The 20,733-nt window shown below is 48.0% G+C and overlaps 1 protein-coding gene and 1 long non-coding RNA gene across 2 annotated transcripts; both read right to left on the reverse strand.

The window, feature by feature from the left end:
- Positions 1-595: 595 nt before the first annotated feature.
- Positions 596-6,274, reverse strand: LOC144179731 (uncharacterized). The gene is made up of 4 exons (XM_077708174.1): positions 6,262-6,274; positions 2,364-2,549; positions 1,382-1,557; positions 596-860 (listed from the first exon to the last, which is right to left on the reverse strand). Exons 1-4 carry the CDS (start codon positions 6,272-6,274, stop codon positions 618-620), a joined length of 618 nt encoding a protein of 205 aa, XP_077564300.1. The 3' UTR covers positions 596-617.
- Positions 6,275-9,320: 3,046 nt separating this feature from the next.
- LOC144178572 (uncharacterized) lies at positions 9,321-18,377 on the reverse strand. Its single transcript, XR_013324023.1, has 3 exons — positions 17,886-18,377; positions 11,105-11,284; positions 9,321-9,646 (listed from the first exon to the last, which is right to left on the reverse strand). It is a non-coding gene; the product is annotated as an uncharacterized LOC144178572 (long non-coding RNA).
- Between the last annotated feature and the right edge of the window lie 2,356 nt (positions 18,378-20,733).

Consider the following 20,733-nt stretch of genomic DNA (forward strand, 5'->3'; position numbering starts at 1 on the left):
CATCGCTCTGATTTCTCTCAGCGTTGCTCGAGATAAGAGCGTCTTGGAAGTTGGCAGCAACCAACTGTGCGTGCAGTGCTCCAGCAAGAAAGCTATAGTGACGACCACGCATCCTTTCGCGCCTCGTAAGGCGATGCTTGTTAGGAACTCCGGGTTTTTTTTTTTTTGGTTTAATGGGCAATTACAGGTTTCAGTCTTTTAATCGAACAAACCACCCAGCCGGCTAAAACATACGAACAGTTAGACACTCCTGATGTAAGCGCATTCCAACAGATGTTTTTAGTCCACGACTTGCAGTTGGGATTACTTCCACCTACAAAGCGTTTTCTGCCACGCGTTTTCTGTCCGAATTTCTCTGCCTGCCACTGACAGCTGTGCCTATACATGCACCGCGGTTTACTCAGTGAACCGTCCAACTATTGCCCACAGGGCAAAAATTAATTTCCTGCATTCCCGCTAGGCTCCCCTTTTGTCAACTTCGTCAGACTGTACTCATGCTCGACTAAAGTGGCCCGATCGAATAAGCTACTCAGAGTAAACTCAGAAGTTCCCACCCGTTCTGTGATGGGCCTTAACAGCAGTGAAAGGAACATCGTGTAGGTTGAAAAATATTTATTTCAAATTCGGCGGCAAGAGTAAAGCTCGCGGGGACTGATCACTTGCCCTCCTACACGTTGGCAATCCAAGGCAGCATGTATGTAGCGCTGGCACCATAGAGGCTCCCACAGAATGATGCGCGCACGCGCACTGCTGCAGCAGATTCCTTCCTGCAACGTGTGGCGGCCCCCGTCACTGTCCTCGGAGGAAGCACGGACAGATGCGACGTCAGGCCGGCCGCCGGAATGGCTGCTGCGGTTACACTGGAACGACGAGGACAAACGTAAGGCTGAATGCAAGCTTAAAGCACTACTCGCACACAGCCAAAGTAGTTCACAAAAAGGCATAATGAAGTTGAGGGGGCTAAATTGTATATCAAATACCAAGCGGGAGATCGGACGATACAACGAGCAATTGAGGCTGCCGCGCCCTGCAAGAAGCGGGGCAGCTCATGCACAACCGTATGCATTCGACCCGTAGGATACAACTATGAAGACCCGATAATAAATGTAGTCCTGCGAGTGAGAGCCAAATAGACGGCAGGGCCATGATTGGCTGAAAATCGAAAGAAACTTAATGCAAGATTTAAGAGGGTTACAACGGAAAAATTAAAAGCACGTCGCAGCGTATTGACAGACGAAAGACAACGCGTGGAACAAAACGCTCTGGTTGGAAACTTGGCTGCCTATGTAGTCTGATGAGTATGGGGTGTTTGCATCAAAGGAGCCCGTCATTTACAGCAGACAGCGCTCTCGTGGCGCAATGCGTATAACGGGACCGTTACCGTCATTTCGCAGGCAGTACGGTTGCCGCAAGCCGTTGGGCAGCAAACGGCTCCCCTGTCCTCGCACTCCAGCCACTCGCAGGTCGCGGAGTTCCGCTGACCCTCGCAGCCTTCGGCAGGAACCGGCAGCTGTGGACATTTGGGGATGACAGGAACGTGACCCACGTCGGCGACACCTGCGGTGAAATCGCGCGCGCAAGGCAGGGACGGGCGCTCAGGCTTGTGCACGTGGAGCGTAGGCACACATGAATATTTTTTTGCCTTTCAGTTTATGCAGTAGCTTTTTCCTACCAGCTAAACCAGGAGGCGCCCTTGCACGGATTCTGCAGCACAAGCAGATTTCAAGGGCAAGCGGATTGACGCGGCACGTGAACTGCGGGCAGACGTTCCGAGCCCGTGATGTAGTAAGTAGAAGCAACTTTCCGCACACACTCGCGCACAGTTATGTGCCCTGCACGGCACACAACTGTGTGCCCACGGCACATGGGCGCATGCATGTATATGTGCCGTGAGCGTGTGCCGTGGGCGCATGCGACAATTTCAACTACGACGATTGGGAATTTGGCGTACAGCCTTGACAGCGTGTGGCAAAAGCCTGTGGAGTGAATCCTATAGCCAGTTTCTTGCACGTACGGTTACAGAAGTTTTTTTGCCGCAGAGTTTAAGTGTACGCACGTGCGCACTTCCTCAGGCATTGTGGGTCGAGGCAAATCATCGGTGAGCAGACTCATACAAAAAGTAATAATCCTACGCAATAACAATGCTTTCCTTCACACGACAATGTTCCTGTGCACGCATTCACGCATTGTCACATCTTTTTCCGAAACGAGGTGCGACAGCGGCAGTTTGTCTCAACTTGGGCTCTACCCTTGCTATTTTACGGAGAATTAATTACCTGAACATCAACGAGAGGGGACGCAACATCCTACATTGAAAACATCCTACACGAGCAACATCGCCCACCACGAAAAACCGGGCTCACCTTTGACGCACCACGTGCCACCGCACGGCTTGGGGCAGCATTCGAGGCCGCTGGCAGCGCACTCCGCCGGCGTGCAGCTGCTGGCCTGGCAGTCGCTGACACGCCTTCCGTGCTCGGGCACAGGGCGTCGGCCGTGCCCATGCAGAGCACTACCGCTAACACCACGGCAATACGAAACATATTCGACTTAGCGCGCCTGACTGAAGACAATCGACTGAGTAGATTCCTGCTAGACATAGCTTTTTAAAAGCTTTTATCCCTCCCCTCATGACACGTGATCGAATTGTTAAGAACGTGTAGCATGCCCGATTTCCTTCCCAGCTGCGCGAAACATTGATTGCGGTCTTTCTCACATATATGCGGCCCAATGGCAGAATAAAAGATAGGCTGCTCGAATGAACTGCTTAATAGCAGCAATAAGAGGGGAAGTGAAAGGGCCGTTGGGCCTATATTGATTCTACTATTGCAGGCTAGGCTTCTCTGTGTTCGCTATTTATTTAAGCTGCTTAGTTACTTGCACCAACTATCCCAGTTGTCCGTGTGGTTACATACTCGCAATCTTTTATTTGTTTCTTTTTCGGGGAGTCCTCTCTCTCTCTCCTCTCTCTCTCTCTCCTCCTCTCTCTCTCTCTCTCTCTCTCTCTCTCTCTCTCTCTCTCTCTCTCTCTCTCTCTCTCTCTCTCCTCTCCTCTCTCTCTCTCTCTCTCTCTCTCTCATGTTTTTTTTGTTTGTTTGTTTTTGGGAGAGCATGCCTACTACCGTGGCAGTCTGAATTGTGTCTTGCGCCGATGGCACTATCTTCACCACTGACCTGCTGATGTCAGCTATGACGACATACTGGCAAGTCCTGATTGACTGACTGACTTATTGATTGTAGGGTGTAACGCGCCGACGCAACGCAGGGATGCGACGCACCGTAGTGGAGGCTCCGGATCAATTTTGACCACCTGGGGATCGTTAACGTGCGCCGATATCTCGTACACATGGGCGTTTTTGCTTATACTGGCAAGTCCTGAGGGCTAATATTGACGTTTTGTATGCTTTGCGCACAGGTTGTAGAAAATAAGCATTTCAGGCATCTGCTAAGAGTTAGCCTACAGGCAAGTCCTGAAGGCTAAATCTTAGCAGATGCCTGAAATGCTTATCCTGTACAACCTGTGCGCGAAGCATACCGACGTCAAAATTAGCCTTAAATTGGGGGGAAACTTAGAATATTGAAGGCTGAAATAGAGTGAGAACACATCGCAAACCAGTGCACCATGATAACGGCAGCCAGCGTGGAGTCTGCAAACGGCGTATACGGTTTTATCTGTTATGCCAACCATTGCAAGGCTTTCAGCTTTTCCTGAATAGTCAGATAATGCATTACACGGTATAACTGCAGCCTTTGTCCCCTACGGTAAATACACTGCGGTGCCCCTTGAAACGTGCCCGGAACACATTTTGAACATTGTCAATAAACTCGCACAATAATGAGGTTACACGGCAAAGGACATCTCACCGGAGTATTGCTTTTCGCGAGAAGCGGTAAGCGACAATTACGCCTAAAGGTTGGCCACTAGTTCCCACCGCTAACCCCGAATTCCCGCCACCCATCCTCCGTGCGGCGTTTGTGCACCGCCGAGGCGTTTCAGCATCACGGTGCAGAGATCAGTGCCGTTGGTCAGCTTGTTTCGAGCACATATACGGTGACACCAATCATCTCAGCTCCATCGACACCGAAACTTCTTCCTAATTACTAATTAAAATCACTTGTAGCACGCTTTGATGCTCGTCTATCTTTATTACTTTTCAAAAGTGTCTTATCTTACACCTGTCGAAAGACATCGATGTGCACGATGTCGAAAGGAATTGTGCAGACTGCTGAGACCCGCGGCTCCTAAATTTCTTCGGACAGTGCGTGCACCACAGCGTATTGTGAAACCAACTTTCCACACACGCACACAAATGAAGCTATCAGCGAATGTCGTTCTCGCTCCGCCTGCCCCTAACATATCTGCGCTACTCTGCTGTGCTTTCGAAATAGGCAGGTCCTTAGAACAAGCATTGATTGATTTATATTGGGGATATTACGCGCCGAAGCTACCCTAGTACGTGGTCTGGGATTAGTTTCGACCACTCGAGGATTTTTAACGTGCGCCGAAATCTCGACACACGGCCGCTTTCGCTTTTCATTCCATGACAAGAAAATCAGCCGCCGCGGCCTCGATCTATCCCGCGTCCTTGGTCTCAGCAGCACAACGCCTTAGCCACTGAAACCCCGCGGCGAGTTTAGAAAAAGCATCAGCCGACGCATGTGCATGCGATGCTCAAGGCAAATTGGCGAGGCAAAAGAATACTGACTTTGATGTACGGCTCAATGACGGTACAATGAAGCTCTTAGTGGAGTTTAAAATGCTAGTCAAAATGCCTTCATGAATGTAGACGGTTTGACATTGACTAAATTTGAATAAAAGTCGCCGGCTAGAAAGGTGTGACATGTGATTAATTGCGGTACACCTAGGGACGTTCTCGGCAAGCCGGTAAGCTTCCCTATAGAACGCTGATGAAATAGGCTTTGTGTTCACGACGCGGATTACCCATGCATCCTTGTATTGCAGTGCAATTGGCCTCCCTCCTAAGTGCAACTGCGTCGCTAGCGACGTGACGTCGCAGGATTACTGTGCTACTGCTTATCTAGCTGGCATCGCGTGTGGTTTGGCGCTTACGGTAATCTGCGATAAGTAGGCTAAGAATGGCTTCAAGTTTTTGAGGCTTGTTTTGTGCGTGTTTTGCGCTTGTTCCTGATGAAAAAGAAGCTTTTTTTTGCACTTTTTAAGGAACATTAGCAGCGCCGCAGGGCTTTAAAGCGTTCGCCCTTTAACTGTCTCTTTAACCACCGCATGCATGCTTTAAAGGGGCCCAAATAGGACGCCATTTCAAGCGTTCTGCCGCTGAATAAGTTTTCTTTCCTTTCCCTGTTTACATATGAATTCTCATATCACCATTCAACGAAGCTTTGACATTGCTTTTTTTACCTCTGACGTAGCCTCTATGACGCAACTGGCGCTGAAGACTACAGTGCCGCTATTGGCGAGTTCCATGAAATGCTGTAGCCAATCAGCGTTTCCGGCTCTGAGCGAAGCCACCGGTGGTTTCGGCGGTTCGGGCGGCGAGAGCGACACTCTGGCACGGCGTATCTACGTAGGGACGAATGTTGATCGTTGCCATCCGTGCGCACGAGCTCAACTGAGTTTGTTGATATAGCGCGTCGTTTACAAGACATGAACAACCCTGAAAAGCAGGGAGCGCCGTCTGCAGGCACAAACGCAACGCGCGCTACCGCGGCAAGTATCTGTTCTGCACGGTGGACAAGGACCGTGCACGAACCGAGACACGCCGAACCAGCTAAAACTCATCGCCGACCGCCAGATCCGGGCTATTCCTGAAAACCAGTTTACAAATGCGTGAAAGAGAATGGCAGTGCGGAGAAAGATTGTGTTGGGGATCGTCGTTGGCGCGTCTTCGTAAAGCGGTGACTGAATAACTGCGACGATGTTTAGCTTTTTCTGCGCGACCCGGCCTCGGAGGCAAAGTTTGCCGCGACAGCGCCGCATGCAAGAAACAGCAAGCGGGTTGGAAATCAGTAATGATTTTCGTGAGCGAGCATGTAGTGATTTCGGCACTCCTGTCTGGCCTTCAAATGCTCGTTTCCCCTATGCTAGAACTGAGGTGCCGTCGCAAGCACTGCCGACACGAAAAGTATGCAGTGTCACGCAGCCAGTAGAACGCGGAGTATGAGCGCCGATTGCTAAAAACGAAAAGCCGGACGAACCACCGAGCCAAGCCAATGGCTGCGCGTACCTCGGAGCACAAGGGCCCTGACAAGTGTCTCTAGGTTGATTTGCTCCTAGCTTACCAGCTCTTAGCATCCCAAGTGCTTTGAGGCGCGAGGAAAGGGCGAAATCTCCTGGCCTTATAGCCCTCGGGCCCATTTAAGCTCTGCCTTTTCCGAAAGCAATCTATTTATCGCACAGAGAAATAGTAGAGCCATCGACACCGTTGCCTTCCTCTTGTTAGCTGGTGAACCGCTTCATGAATTTTTCACTCGCTTTTTATCGTGGCCTTGCCAAAAATCGTCAAATTTTAATATTTCGGTGCACAACACGTACTGGCGACAGTGACAAGCTAGTGTTCAGCTCCTTGGGAATTGGGCCAACGCACAGTGCTCGCGCATCCGATCATTGGCGCACCGACCCGTTTGGCCGATGCAAACCTCGGCGCACGTCAACAGCGCGCGTGTTGTCTGTTCTCTTCATGATCACGTCTCGTTTTTTAGGAGTATTGTCCCCTGACATGCGCAAAACCAGCCCAGTCACGATACCCACGTGGCTGTACCTTCCAGAATGTTATCAATGCATGTAGAAGGGGCATAAAAACGCCATTGGCAAGCAATTGTCAAACTTTCGCGATTAGCAACGCTATGTTCCCTTAACACTTTGCCCGTTTTTTTTGTTTTTTTTTTAGTGTGTGTGGGCCACAAAATAACATCAAGCTTGGTGTTTGTCTGAGCTACATGAGCTGCTCCAATCCAATCTAATTTCATGCAAGCGATGCTCGTGTTCGTTCCCCATCGTCGTGCTGTGTGTCCTAACCGCCGCAGCGTCCACACATCGCCTCCTGTATTTTTACAGGAGGCGATGTATTTTTATCGCCTCCTGTAAGATACATGTAGGAGGCGATGGTCCACAGCAACACGCCGCCATGCTCGAACTGAGGAGTCATCCCACGTCATTAGGGACGCCTAGGCACGCGTCATTAATTCGTCGTCAATACGTCAATTACGGCGCTACACATGAGAGACCTTTACCACTCGTTCATAGGTAGTGCTTGTTGGTTTTAAGATAATTGAGTACCGGAAAACGAAGAACCAACCAAACTCAAATTAGCCCAACCCAACCACTAAATGCTGAAAGTAACATGAAATCTAGCCTTTCAACCTGGAGTACGGTTTGAGGTCTGATGTTAACCGGTACCCCCAGCTTGAAGTACGATGGTGGCTAGAAGTTTAATCGGATCGAGGCTACTTGTGTGTCAATCAATGTGGGCATCTATGAGTCATATACAGTCGAACCTCGTTACAGCGAACACTGATATAGCGAATTATCAGATATAGCAAACTAAATACGAAGTTTGTTTGGCCACGCTTTATTTCAATGACACCTATTCCTGTTATAACGGAACCGAAACCTTGAGAGCCGCGCTATATCGGCTATAACGAAGAAATATTTGGTTTCCGCGAGGCTCAAAACTCGACAGCTATCATATTAAAAGCAAAATTTTAATAAAAGTGGGACAAAACAACCATTTTTAGTAGCTTGAAAAACTGCACAAATACAAAGGGCCCTTTATTGCATGGACACTGTGAAAAACTTCATTGCACTCACACTGGGAGGAGCCACCCGAGGAAGGCCTTATCCTCCTTCAAGTAAATAAGAACGCAGGCCTGTTTTGCCGAACGAACGTTGTTCTGTTGTGATTTCACGATCTGACGTCCCGGTCTATTTAGTTTGAAATGCCACAAGGAGACAGATAAGGATTACCTCGTTTATAGTGGGTTCGAAGCCTAGAGCAATGCCTTTTTAATCTGGGATTATTGCGCGAGCCAGTTTGCCGATTTATTATAGCCGATTTTTACATCTACGGTTACAACGAATACCGCTTATAAAGAACTAATATACTGCCCCGATACCACTTTGTTATAACAAGGTTCGACTGCACCACGTTTGGTAAGGTTTGCAAAATTTTTGCGACTATTTACTTCGTCTTTAGGCTCGCTGTTTCGAAAGGCATGTGTGTGGCGTTAGTGGTTTTTTGCCCCAGGAAAAACCACTGCAGAGTAACGAGCGCGCACGGCCTAACCCGGCAATACACCAGGTTACTGCGAAAGCATGCTACTCATTAAAAATTGGCAAACCATTTCTTGCCAAAAATACCCAATGCGTTAACGCTTCCGTGCGGACCTGTGCCCTGTAAAGTCAGGCGTTGTGTTTTTTTTTAATTTCCACAAACTTAGCAGCACAGATCCAGTATCCATAAGACCACCGGATGGTGATGATGATGATGATGATGATGATGATGATGATGAAAAACTTTTATTTCGTATCAATCAATGGATTTTTCTTACCCTTGCTGGGATTCGGCCAGTATCCCTTGGGACCTGGCGGCTGCCTGAACTTGATTGGTGATCGTCCGTTGGGCTTCCAGGTCTGAGAGGAGCATCAAAGCCTGTGCCGCCTGATATGTGTGCGCCGTCAGATGTCTGTGGGCACGTCCACATCATGTGGAGCATGCTTGCCAGGCTTTCGAAATGTTTGAATTTGGGTTCAAATTGACCTGGGTAGAGTTTACTAAGCAGTGGCGGATTTGGGTAGGTGCCAACCTGCAATTTTCGCTAGATTGCCTGTTTCTTTTTGCTGAGTTTGCACGTCCGCGTCTGGGTATTATTTTTGTGTTAGTCTATATAGTATTTCGTTATTTCTCGGTAGGTGAGCATCCTGTCTTTTTCAGACAATGTGTGTTCTGTGGAAGGGGTGCCTGAGTCTCGCCGGAAAGTCAGTCCTCGGGCGAGCTGGTTTGCTCCTTCATTGCCCCTGAGAGACTGATGGGTCGGGGTTCATATTAGTAAAATCTGATGGTCCATTGGGTTTTAGCAAGTATTCTGACCACCTCGGTTGATATTCGTCCTCTGTTATAGTTGTTTATGGCGTTTTGGACCCGCAGAATTCGCTTCAAGAAAGGCGTGGAAGCTGACAGTCTTCGTCAAGGTTTCTTGCCGCGTGATACGTCCTCACGCCAGCGTTCTACCTCTGCGACCCATTAATGCAGGCTCGCTGACATAGCTTCAGCACTCCGTGCATTTATTCATAAGAGCCATGAGATGGACAAGTCATCGAGACGCCGTCAAGGTGCGGCAAGATGTGTTCAAGCTCTTTATTGCTCCTAGTCAAAATGATGGGTGGTGACGTCACGTACTTATTTTATAGTTTAACACACTTGCAGATGAGTTTCTTTTCCTCCAATGGATGACGGAAGACAGCAGATATGGCATCATTGGCGGCGTCATAAAGCCAAGCAAAAAGGGTTGCCGCAAGGCCCGTTGCAGCAGACGGATCGTTTCGACTTGCAGAGAAGTTGACCGCACGTCACATTGTTGCGCCGCCCGTCGCAACCTTCTGGGGGAGGGATGAAGGTCGGACAGATGGGTCGGAGGCTGGCGCGCCGAATCCGCTTCGGTTCTGTAACTGGAAAAAAAAAAAACGCCTCGTGTTACCGCTCAACAGATTGGTAGCTCGCGTCTAGGAGAGCGTGACATCTGGACGCAGACTTTCGCAGCTGCAGGCATTGAATCTGAATTCGTCATGAAATTCCGCATCACGTGCGCATGCCTTTTCTGTAAGGAGCGCGTGTACGCCAGAGAAGCTGCTTTTCGTGTAAGCAGCCGACTTACCTGAGGTTGCAAACAATAGCATTTATCTCAATAGGAGGAACACAGACGGCTTGAGCATATTTTTAAATCGAAAGCTGTATTATTCCAGGTACAAACCCAGAAAACGCCTCGTTCGTCAATCTGACCTTCAAGATATCAGCCAAGGTCAAGCGAGCGCTTCACGCGGTCGCGTGGTGAATGCGTCTCTAGTTCATGAATTCCACAAAGTAGGTGCAGCACTGTGGAGGCTACATTGTTGTCCACAGTCCGCCCATTGAGGGCGCCTAACTCACCGCGAAGGAAGCTTTGAAAGGGCATTTCATTCTCCCCTCTCGGCAGGAGTAATGATGATGATGATTGCTAGTGGTATCCCATTTGTAGCGAAGTAATGACGTGTCATGTTACCAACAAAAAAACTAATATATCTATGTTTTATACTCTTCGTTTATTACTACCGCTGCTTTTAGGGCAGGCACAAGTACTTATTTTTTCTTTCACAGGCGGTAGCTGTCCTAGGCAATATTCCCCTCTCTGCTTTTCGTCCACCAGCATTCTAATCTTTTCGCCGCCTCGACAGCCTTGAAGTTAACTCCCTATATATGCTACCCTTAAATTCTAGGGCTTCTGGAAGACTAATAGTACTTCCTTCTAGATTTGGAAGGATACCCTCGCATTCTAATATTATGCGCCGCATAGTTTCTTTTTCTTTCCCGAAGACCACGCATACCCCATCATTTTGGTATACTTCCCCACAAAGCTCTTAGTGCTCAAGCAAATAGCCTCAAAAAGCAAAGCACTGCCCTTGACGGTGAGTTAGGCGCCCCCAGTGGGCGAACTGTTGACAGCAATGTAGCTGCCACAGAGCTCACGCAGCTTCTGAAATGAACTATAATTGCTCGTTCGTTCCAGAGCGAGGGTGTGGAGAGGGGAATAGGGGTAAAAAGTAAGGTTACGTGTCATCAGAAAATGTGGACGTTCACTGCACGCTCTTGACGCGGTAACCGGGCTATCGCTTGACAGATTTGGCTTTACTTCTCACTCTGCGTGTTCCCTCCGCAGTTTACTGCGCATTCGCGCTGACAGCGCGGAGCATCATCTGCGTATTGCCTGTGGTGCTATTGTATACGTGCGGTATAGTTGCTGCTACATAAGCGGCGCTCTGGTAGCCGCTGCGCCCGAACCAAGCCATCTCTCGACAAACTCGGTTTCAGCGCGTTCCGCCACAGAAAATTCTTGCGTGTGTGTGTTTCAGAAATTGTCCAGGCTGCATTACCTCGGCGGGGGAGGCAAAAAGGGTTGTTGCAAGCTGTCCGGCAGCAGACTGATCCTGCCTGCTCACAACGGAGCTGCTCGCACGTGGCGTTGTTCCTCCGACCGTCGCAACCCTGGACGGGAGGCAGGAACAGCGGGCAGCGTCGACTAGGATTGGGGAGCCTTGGTACGTCGGGGATACCTGCATTTTAGACGCATAGTGTCGGAGTATGTAGCAAACAAGATTTACAATGCATGTGGCTTGGTCCCCGGGATCTTTCATGTCCATCAGCAGAATATCGTTTGCGGTAAATACAACTTTATTGCGGTTTCTCTGCAGCTCTGAATCTTGGAAAAATAATATTAATGTACTATTATGAGTAATATGAAAGGGAACACCGGAACGCGTTGCAAACAGCCTCGAAACAGAATCGGAGCGATACGCGGATGGCGCTGTGAAAAACAAAAGGAGGAAGGAGGGCGCGCTCTTCCATTAATTGTTGGCCCTCCCACCACGCTGGCATTTCTACAAAGCAGTAGCTTACGCCATTTCGCCGATAATATGGTATCGTCCGACAGCCGATAAGACGCACGGCGAGAATGCGAACAGTTTTTAGAACAGCGTCCCCCTTTCCACTTTGTTTCCGACGGCGGCCGCTGCGTATCACTCATAGCTGGGTCCAACGCCGCCTGTATTAACATTGCCTGACGCGTCGCGCGCTTTTCAATGGGAAGGGTAGGAACGCTTAGTTCAGGCACTGATCCGCTATGTGGCGCGTGCCGGCGGACATCTCGCCTTACGTCACTGCTCGCGAGTCGCGAACGCTGCACCCACTTCTACGACGTGTGTCTGTCAGATTGCCTGTTGGGCTTCAAGGGCCGTTTCGCTTACATCTTAGCCACGACGGGGCGCTAGTTCTGTGGTGCACTGGGGATCTCGTTCAACGTGTTGCTCGCTCCATACTTGCTGAATTTTTCCAAAGATAAAGACGGAGGCGGACTGAAATAGTGTAAGAACATACTGATTGTCGGGTAGACATATAGCTAACAGAAAAAGGATATTTTCGGATGGGGCAGCCATTATTTTACTGATATTTTTCTTTCTGGAGTATTTAGATAAGAAAAAATTGCGTGTACGTTTTTTGTTCAGGCGCTCACTTCTACGATTACTTTCCAATAATATCACGTGCTTGTAAACTTCAGAAAATTATAGGAAACAAAAGGATAAGCAGCTGGGATCCGGCACGCTGTCCTGGCGCTTCTACAGTACGTCCTCAATTTTAGAAGTGCGTACCGATGCGGAGTGCGAACAGCGGGGTCAAAACAATACCTAAATGCGGAGGGGATAGAGGTGGGATGCCCCACTCAGAAAATTTCAGGGCCTGTGATCCGAGTAGATAAGCGCGCAAAGCCGGCATCAGCCTGCGGCAGCGCAAGGGATTTTGCTTCGTGACAAAGGAAGTTTTATCAGTGACAGACCAAGACAGACAGGCATGGTGAAAAACAAGAAGGCGTAGGAGCGCCGCCTCGGGAACGCTAAACAAACTTTCCACTATTTTGCATAGTTTCCGAGAAGCGGCACTGGCTGGCGGACACGAAAGCACGCTGGAAGGCTACGGAGCGGGGAAGGGTAGGAGAGAGCAACAGGAGAGTGGCTGTTTGGCCATTTTTCGCTCACGCGTTAGGCATTGTTTATACAGGCGGCGTTGCTGGGTCTGAGGGTGCTTTCTACGCGTTCCTGTGTTCCGTTTCGTATTGCTAGTAATAGTACATGTCGAGCGCTAACAACACTCTATTGGTCCGAGTTTCAATTACTCGTCGTAGCGATTTAGTTCACCATGAAGTTAATAATGACGTAGTTCAGCATGGAGTTATCCCGTATACAGACCTCCACTTTAGCCTAGGTGTAGCTTCGGCGCGTAAAACCCCGAAAATTTCAATTCTTTTAAATTCACGACCATCTTCAGTGTTACGTCATTTCTCTGGACAGAGGCGCTACGGCCTGCGTCCAGTCGACGCCTTCCTATAGATGTGTCTTCCCTGACAGTGTCTTCGATCATGGGGTGACTGACGACAAGCCTTTGGTTCTCTCTTATTAATAAGAAGCATCACGAATGTACGTTGGAAGTCATTCGCACTAAAGGATACGAATCAAGAAGATAATATATTGTAAAATATTGTGTATTGTATTGTATTTTATTTTATTGTATATTGTAATATATTGTATATTGTTTCGTAATATGTTCGTGGAGAGGGTGTACTGATGTGGGCGTGGTAAGCTAAGAAGGGGAAAATGATAGTTGGGCTAGACGAAAGGCAGAAAGGGAAAAGAAGAGAGAAAACTAAAGACTTTCTTTTTTTCTTTTTTTCTCTTTCCATTGCGCTCTGTTGCCTCTATTGCGGTGGCCGAGATGCTGGACTATGCTCTTTGTGGAAGAAATCCAGGAGAAATTAAAAACAAAAACACGAGATCGTAGGCTCCTGCTTACACCTGTGAACACAATAAGCTGGCGAAACCGCAAAAATGGGAAGAGCCCGTAAAAGGACCCGATGCTCTTCACAGTACAACGTAAAAACAGCGAAGACGTGCACCATGGTTTCTGTCCCAGCAAATTTAGTGCCAAGGGGGCAGCAGAGAGGAAAGACGGTGTATTCGACTGGCCGTACGGCGTGTACGCGCATAGCCGGCGTGGAGACGCAACATCAGGGCGTTGTTGGTTTTCGTGAATTGGGGCGAAGGAAGGGGCAATGGGGAAATTCCGCTTGTCACACGAGGATCCGGGTGGGTTCATTGAACAAATTGGGCAATAGTGCTTTAAGCAAGGGAAAAAAAAATATTGATAGTCACCAGCGAGTCATCAGCCCTGTGAGCATCTGCGGCGAGGCCACCAGCGCATTAGTTTTTGATTTGATTGATTATGCTCCGCCCCTCCCCATGTTTCCCCTTAGTGGAGATGGCCCAGGATTTTTATCGGTGATGGAGGGGGGACTCTGCGGCATTTTTTTATCTTTCTGCTTTGTAGTATCTCCCAGACCGAAAGATTTTCTGCCCATTACAATTTGATCGGCACAACGACGCTTGCGGTTGCGTAGAGATAAAGGAGTATCGCGGTGATATTATTAGGCCCTCACCGTTTCAATACATTAAGTTCATTCCTTTGGTAGCACAAGGTTGGTGTTGTGGTCGCGGAAGAGATCGGAAGTGTTCTTTAATGGTGCTTTTTCAAATGCGCTTTTCGTCTGGAGCCACTTTCAAAAAAAGGAGACAAGATGCCGCTTCACGTACATTAAAGGGGCATATGGCAACGTAAACAGAGAACTGCTGTGGAGAATGCTGAAACTCTAGGGATTGGATGACGAGTTAATACAGTTTCTTATAGCTGTCTATAAAGATAATAGAGTGCAGCTGACATGGGAAGCGCAGAAATGCGCACAGCAGGTCAACACCCATCGGGGAGTGAAACAAGGATGCCCTTTGAGCCCAATACTGTTTATGCTTTACATGGCAGGGTTAGAAAAGAAGCTAGGAGAAAGTCAATTAGGGTTCAACCGAACGCATATGCTGCAAGGCGAAGTTGTACAACGGCGTATTCCGGGAATGTTATACGCAGGCGACATTGTTCGTTTACTTGATGATCAGGTCGATATGCAACGGCTCAGAAATATTAGCGGTCAGGAAGCCACCGAACTCGGGTTAAATTGTAGAGCAGAAAAATCGGGAATAATGGTTTTTAATGACACTAGCACTGACGCAGTGTCAATCCAGCATGTTGTCTTACCCTGAGTGAAGGAATATAAATATTTGGGAGTGTGGATAAACGAAGGGGATAAACTCACGAGGAGCAACTTAAAGGAGCCATGAAGAGAAAATACAATTTCGTTTAATTTAAAAGAACTAGGATTCATTATCTCACTCAGCTCCATTACAGCCACAAAAGTTGTTTTTTTAACGAAAAAAAAAACAAGAAATATTTAAAAACTTTCGAATTTTGCGCCACAGTGACGTGTTATGAGCAAGAATGACGTCATACGGGCCAGCAATAAAACATAATTTTCAGTGCTTTAACTGCACGTTAGAATTCAAGTGATGCGGTCAAACGAAACTAGAGGCCCCATTACAGACGTCCAGTCATGTATGGTCGCGATAGGTCATTTAGGCGGCCTCCAATCGCACAAAGAAGGTTCCGTGACGTCATAGAAAAGTTGCGGGAAATTGGCTAGGGGGTCGCGACGGCTTCAAACGTTTTCTTTAATATCTCCGTTATTTGTTCGAAGATTGTGATGATATTGGTATCATTGTTATCGGGACTAAGCACTCTTTCTAATAAATCCAACTTGTATTTTGTCTTCATGGCTCCTTTAAGGGTAGCAAAACGCGGCCATGATGAAGCACACAGCTCTGTGGGGGTATAACAAATATGAAGTAGTGAGAGGAATGTGGAAAGGGGTAATGGTTCCGGGTCTCACATTTGCGAATGCAGTACTCTGCTTGAAATTAGATGCTCTAGCAGGCGTTGAAGTGAACCAGAGAACGGTAGGCCGTTTGGCCTTAGGAGCGCATGGAAAAACAACTACCGAAGCAGTGCAGGGAGACATGCGCTGGGCGTCATTTTAAGTTCGAGAAGCGCAGAGTAAAATATGTTTTGAGAGGAGGTTGAGAGCAATGGATCAACGTAGGCGGACAGCTAAAGCTTTTAGGTACCTATACATGAAAAGCGTGGCCACGCAGTGGCTAAGGAAGACTAGAAGTTTAACGATGAAATACGGAAAGAAGAGCGGAGAATCCAAGACAGCCAAGGTAACCAAAAAAGAGGCAAGGCAAACAGAAACGAATAAATGGAGAGAAAAAAATGGAAGCTAAAACTTCGTTAGAGATGTACAGGGCTGAGAAATTAGACATCAGAAAGGAAACGTTCTACGATAATTCCATTGGCAGTGCTTTGCTTTTCGAGGCTAGAGCAGGTTGCTAGAGCAGTTGCTGAGCAGGCTGGAGCAGTATGCACAAAATAATGGGGTATGCGTGGTCGGCGGAAAAGAAACAGAAACTATGCCGCACATAGTGTTAGAATGCGAGGGTATCCATCCAAATCTAGAGGGAAATATTCGGCTTCCGGAAGCCCTAGGATTTAAGGGTAACATATATAGTTAACTTCAAGGCTGTCGAAGCGACGAAAAGAAGATGAGAATGGTGGTGGACGAAAGCAGAGAGGGGATTATTGCCTAGGACAGCTACCACCTGTAACAGAAAAAATAAATATTTTGTTACCAATGAGTTTTTGGGCTGCCCTAAGAGCAGCGCTGATATTAAAAGAAGAGTGTAAAACATAGGTATATTAGTTTCTTTTTAGTTTTTTTTAATAAGATGACGCGTCATCACCCCGCTTTAAAAGGGATACCACTATAAATCATCATCTATCATCATCATCATGTGCGCGGCTTCGTTTAGAAGCACTTCTACGTGGGAAGGAACCCATTGGAAACGAATGCTAACGCCGTTTTCATTTACTGCTGAAGGAGACTTAGTGAGTGTTGGCAAGTTCCATCTACGGGAAAGCTAAGCTGCAAAAGTGGTCGGGCTTACTTGGAATCCGTTAGAACTACCGCGCGCCGCACCCGAAGCAATTTTACTTTCTTCAAGGCCGCCTCAATCGCTATGCACTCCGCCGTTGTTGATGACGTCAAATGGTGAATGCGAGCCGCGTAGGAAACGTTCGTGCCGGGAATCACAACGGCCGCTGCGCTGGTATTTAATTCGGTGTCAGTGACTCTTCGTGACTTGCCGCGCACGGCGGTAAAACAGGAGTACAACAGGAGTGTAAAACAGGAGTGAAAAAGACAGGGAAAACAGGAGTGCAATCGTATTGGCGCACGCGTAAAGGAAGGGAGGGGGGGGGGGGGGGGGGCAATAACGCAGCTGTGCGGCAACTGCTCGGTTTGCTGGGCAAGAACGCTACGCCACCAGCTGTGCAGCAACTGCATAATTTGCTGCGATGTAATTTAGTCTTGCAGCGGCGCCGGTGTAGCTGGCACTGCTCAGTTTTCCTTAAAAAGTGAAATAGGCAGCCTTCAGGCACAGGGTCTTGTTTTCTGATCGAGGTTTAACGCACCGACGCTTCACAGGTGACGAGACGCCAAGTAGTGAAGGGCTCAGGATTAATCTTAACCACCTTGTGATCTTTAACGTGCGCTGAAATCTCGAACACAAGGGCGTTTTTACTTTTCGCGTCCATCAAAAAAGCGGCCGCTGCGGCCGGGAATCGAACCCGCGTACTTGGGCTCAGCAGCACAACGTGTTAGCCCCTGAGCCATCGCGGGAGGCGCGTCTTGTTTTCTCATCCTATCACTGTAGAAGTGTATACTTTTGCCAACTTTGTTCAACTATTTAAAAAAAAACACTTCAGCATTCTTATTATGAAATGGGAACTGTGAAAGAGACAAGCAAGAGGTTTGAGAGCCGGAATTCCAACACTTGGTTGTGCCAATATCACAATATTGCCAGACTGCAATACGCTATAAATATGTTGTTTTCGAGCTGATTATCTGGGTCTTGTACAGGCCGACAGTGCTTTAGCATTGTACCGGTTGGTGTACCTAGAAATACTTAGGGTAACAGTGAAGGGACAGAGATAGAACACCGGGAAGAGAAAAAAACGACTGCCTGCAAGCTCGTGAAAGCTTCTTCTGCACGGTAACAAACGCCTTCGTTAGCTTCCCAGTTTTCTTTGTGCTGGTCTTCTTCCAGCGAGAAAGTAACTTCGCGCCCTTTTGGGTGTTTACATAACGCCCAGTAAAGTCGCTCTCACCTTTAACGCACCACGATCCACCGCACGGCTTGGGGCAGCACTCGAAGCCCCGACGAGCACAAGTTTCCTCAGTACAGGTTGTATAGGAGCATTCGCTGAACTGACCCCTCGTACTCGGGCAGTACGCGTCCGTCCAAGTAACGAAGATCACCACCGCCAGAAGAACGTTAATGTGAGCCATCGTAGGCATAGCGCACGGTCACGAAGGGCAGCAGACGTCCGTATGATTGCGGACAGACAGGCAGCGGTTTATATGAAGTTGTGTTCACTTCGTGCTGGATATGGGATTGTTTCTCGGGGCACGTGCATAGCCTGCTCACGATTTCTCGATCGCCGAACCCGCCACAGATAAGGAAGCTCCCAACAAAACAAGTGGCAATCTCTTTGGAACACCACTGCTGCTCCACGGGAAAAGAAGATACAAAAAAATAGTTGGCCTCTTTCCCCTTCCGCCCTTCCAGCTGTTAGGCAGTGCTCTTTCCCGCTGCCTCTCTCTATTTTCTTTTAAGGCGCATCTATAATGTGGACGGGTATACGCACTAACCTTATGGTTTTGACTGTTTCTCTCCCTCTCTCTCTCTCTTAAAGATATTTTGACACTTTTGAGAGCAACATGTATGCAAGTGATAGGGCGTACTGCAAGCAATAGGAAATCCCCATTGCTTCCTCCGGCGCCGACACACCCTATCCTTTGCAAGCGCACGTGTTCGGAGACATCCTGAAGAAACGCGAAGGCAAGAACGGCGCCACGCACAGCTACTCGAGCATGAGGCGTCAGTCCAGGTAGCAAACATCACGACATCCAGAAAAACGTCAATGTCTGCCATAGTAGACGCATAGTACACGTCACGAAAAGCGTCGGACGCCTCTGTGATTGCGACATACGGGAAAACGTTTATATATAAAGTTGCTGTGGTTTCGTGCCGGGTAAACCATTACGCCACGGGCAACGTGCATTAGCCGCTCACGATTTGTCGATTGCCGAGCCTGCCCCAGAAAAGGAAGCTACCAACAAAACAAATGCCCCTCTAGCTCGGTTTGAAGGTATTCGCTTAGAACACGGTAGCTGCAACCTTTCATTTGGTTTCTACCAAGGCCTGTAAGGGGCGCCAAGTACGAGGGTGAGGTGTGCATAAAAAAAAGGTTCATTGACGTGTACACACACATGGCATACAACAAGTGGTTGCGCACTGCTGAGTTGAATTTGAGGGAGTCGGAGACGGAGGCAGTGCACGTGGGAAGGTGGCTCCATTCAAAGCTGGGTTTCCGGACGAAATGATTTCCACTATAGGTCAGTTGTGCAGGTTGGCGGTCTGTGATGTTTCAATTGTTTTAGTTTCGCAGTGTATTCTTTTGGTTCCGTGTAAATTAAGTGAGAAATGACGTATCGGCTATGGCTAACATACGTTTCAAACTGTCGCTGTATCCCGAAGACACTGTAGAAAATCTATCTTCGCGAAGCACTAACTTCAGTCTCTAGTACTGAATATAGAATTTTGGACGTGGTAGTCTTTCTCGGGCAGCGTAAACGCGGCATGTTTTTTTTTTCGTCTGTCTCGCGTGCGAGCAGTGTAATGCGGGAAAATTTAGTTGACTTCAGCTAGCCTGCACCGTGTTCATCGTGGGACACTGAGCGAGACAGAAGGGGAAGCACCTGAGAGGTGGGCGGAGAGCAGAAGGGAGGCTTGCGTGGCAGGGGCAGCAGGAGACAGCCGTCTCTCGACCACATTTGCAATGAAGCAAGCAGATACGCGGGCAATTTCTTTCTTTGGGAACTGATTAGTAACGAAAAAAAAAAAAACTATTCAAAACTTTCACAGCGCATGCTCGAGCATGCGTGTCTTGCAATGCGCAGAATTAAGTCCGGCTGAGGAATGTCGTGTTGAGGTTCATTTCCGTCTCGCACTTTTGTTTTATCAGTAGCACACGAAAGAAAATAAAAATGAAGGATTTCAAGGCCTATATACGGCCAACGCAGAAAATTTGTTTCGGCGTTAGGACGTTCTCGAGTACTTTGGGACTTGCAAATACGCTCCTCGATGGCAGATTAGAGCAATTAATTTTTTTAGATTTGAAAAAAAAAAAAAAAAAAAAAAGATTGATTGGACTTCATACACAAGGGAAGGGGGTTAGTGTGAGCCGAGGCCTTTACGAACACGCTCGTTGAACTAGGGAACCAATCTCACTTCAGAAAGCTCAAATCTCTCTCTCTCTCTCTCTCTCGTCGGAATACAGTAGTCGTGCTCGTTACTGTCGCCTCGGGAAAGTGGCCCGTCCTATTCATGTGCCACTGTTTGGTGAGTTTTGTACTGTTTACGTACAGACACAGGGAAAACAAGATAAGTTGGCAAAAAGGAGAGACGGGAGCAAGCTGCAGTAGGTAGGTGTACCTTCAGCATCGACCAGTGCCAATATTTAGAGGAAGAAGCATATACTTCTTGTGCTCCCTGAGGCGTCAAAGTGTGCGAGTGCATAATTTTCCACGCTACCGCGATTGTAGAATAAGCTGATTAATTCATACCGAACTTGAACAATGAACAATGGAATTTACTGGCCTCACACAAAGTACACGATGCGAAGAGGCCGGAAGAAAAAGGTGTTTCAAAGGACAGCTTGACAGAGCTGCGGGCATCTGTGCTACACCAGCATCCAATGTTCCGTTTACATAAGCAAGAAGAATAGAAAAAAAAAAAATGCTCGCAATCAGTCAAAACTTACTAAACCTTTATCAATAAGCTTTAGTAAGTTTAGTAGGAAATGACCAAAAGGATTCGTTTACCAACAGCATGTGTCTTGCAATGCGCAGAATTGCTGGAATCTCAACAGTAATTAGCATGTAGATCTGCAT

This window comes from Haemaphysalis longicornis, unplaced genomic scaffold, assembly GCF_048455015.1.
Source record: "Haemaphysalis longicornis isolate Haplotype H1 unplaced genomic scaffold, Haemaphysalis longicornis Haplotype H1 scaffold_4, whole genome shotgun sequence".
Lineage (NCBI taxonomy): Eukaryota > Metazoa > Arthropoda > Arachnida > Ixodida > Ixodidae > Haemaphysalis > Haemaphysalis longicornis.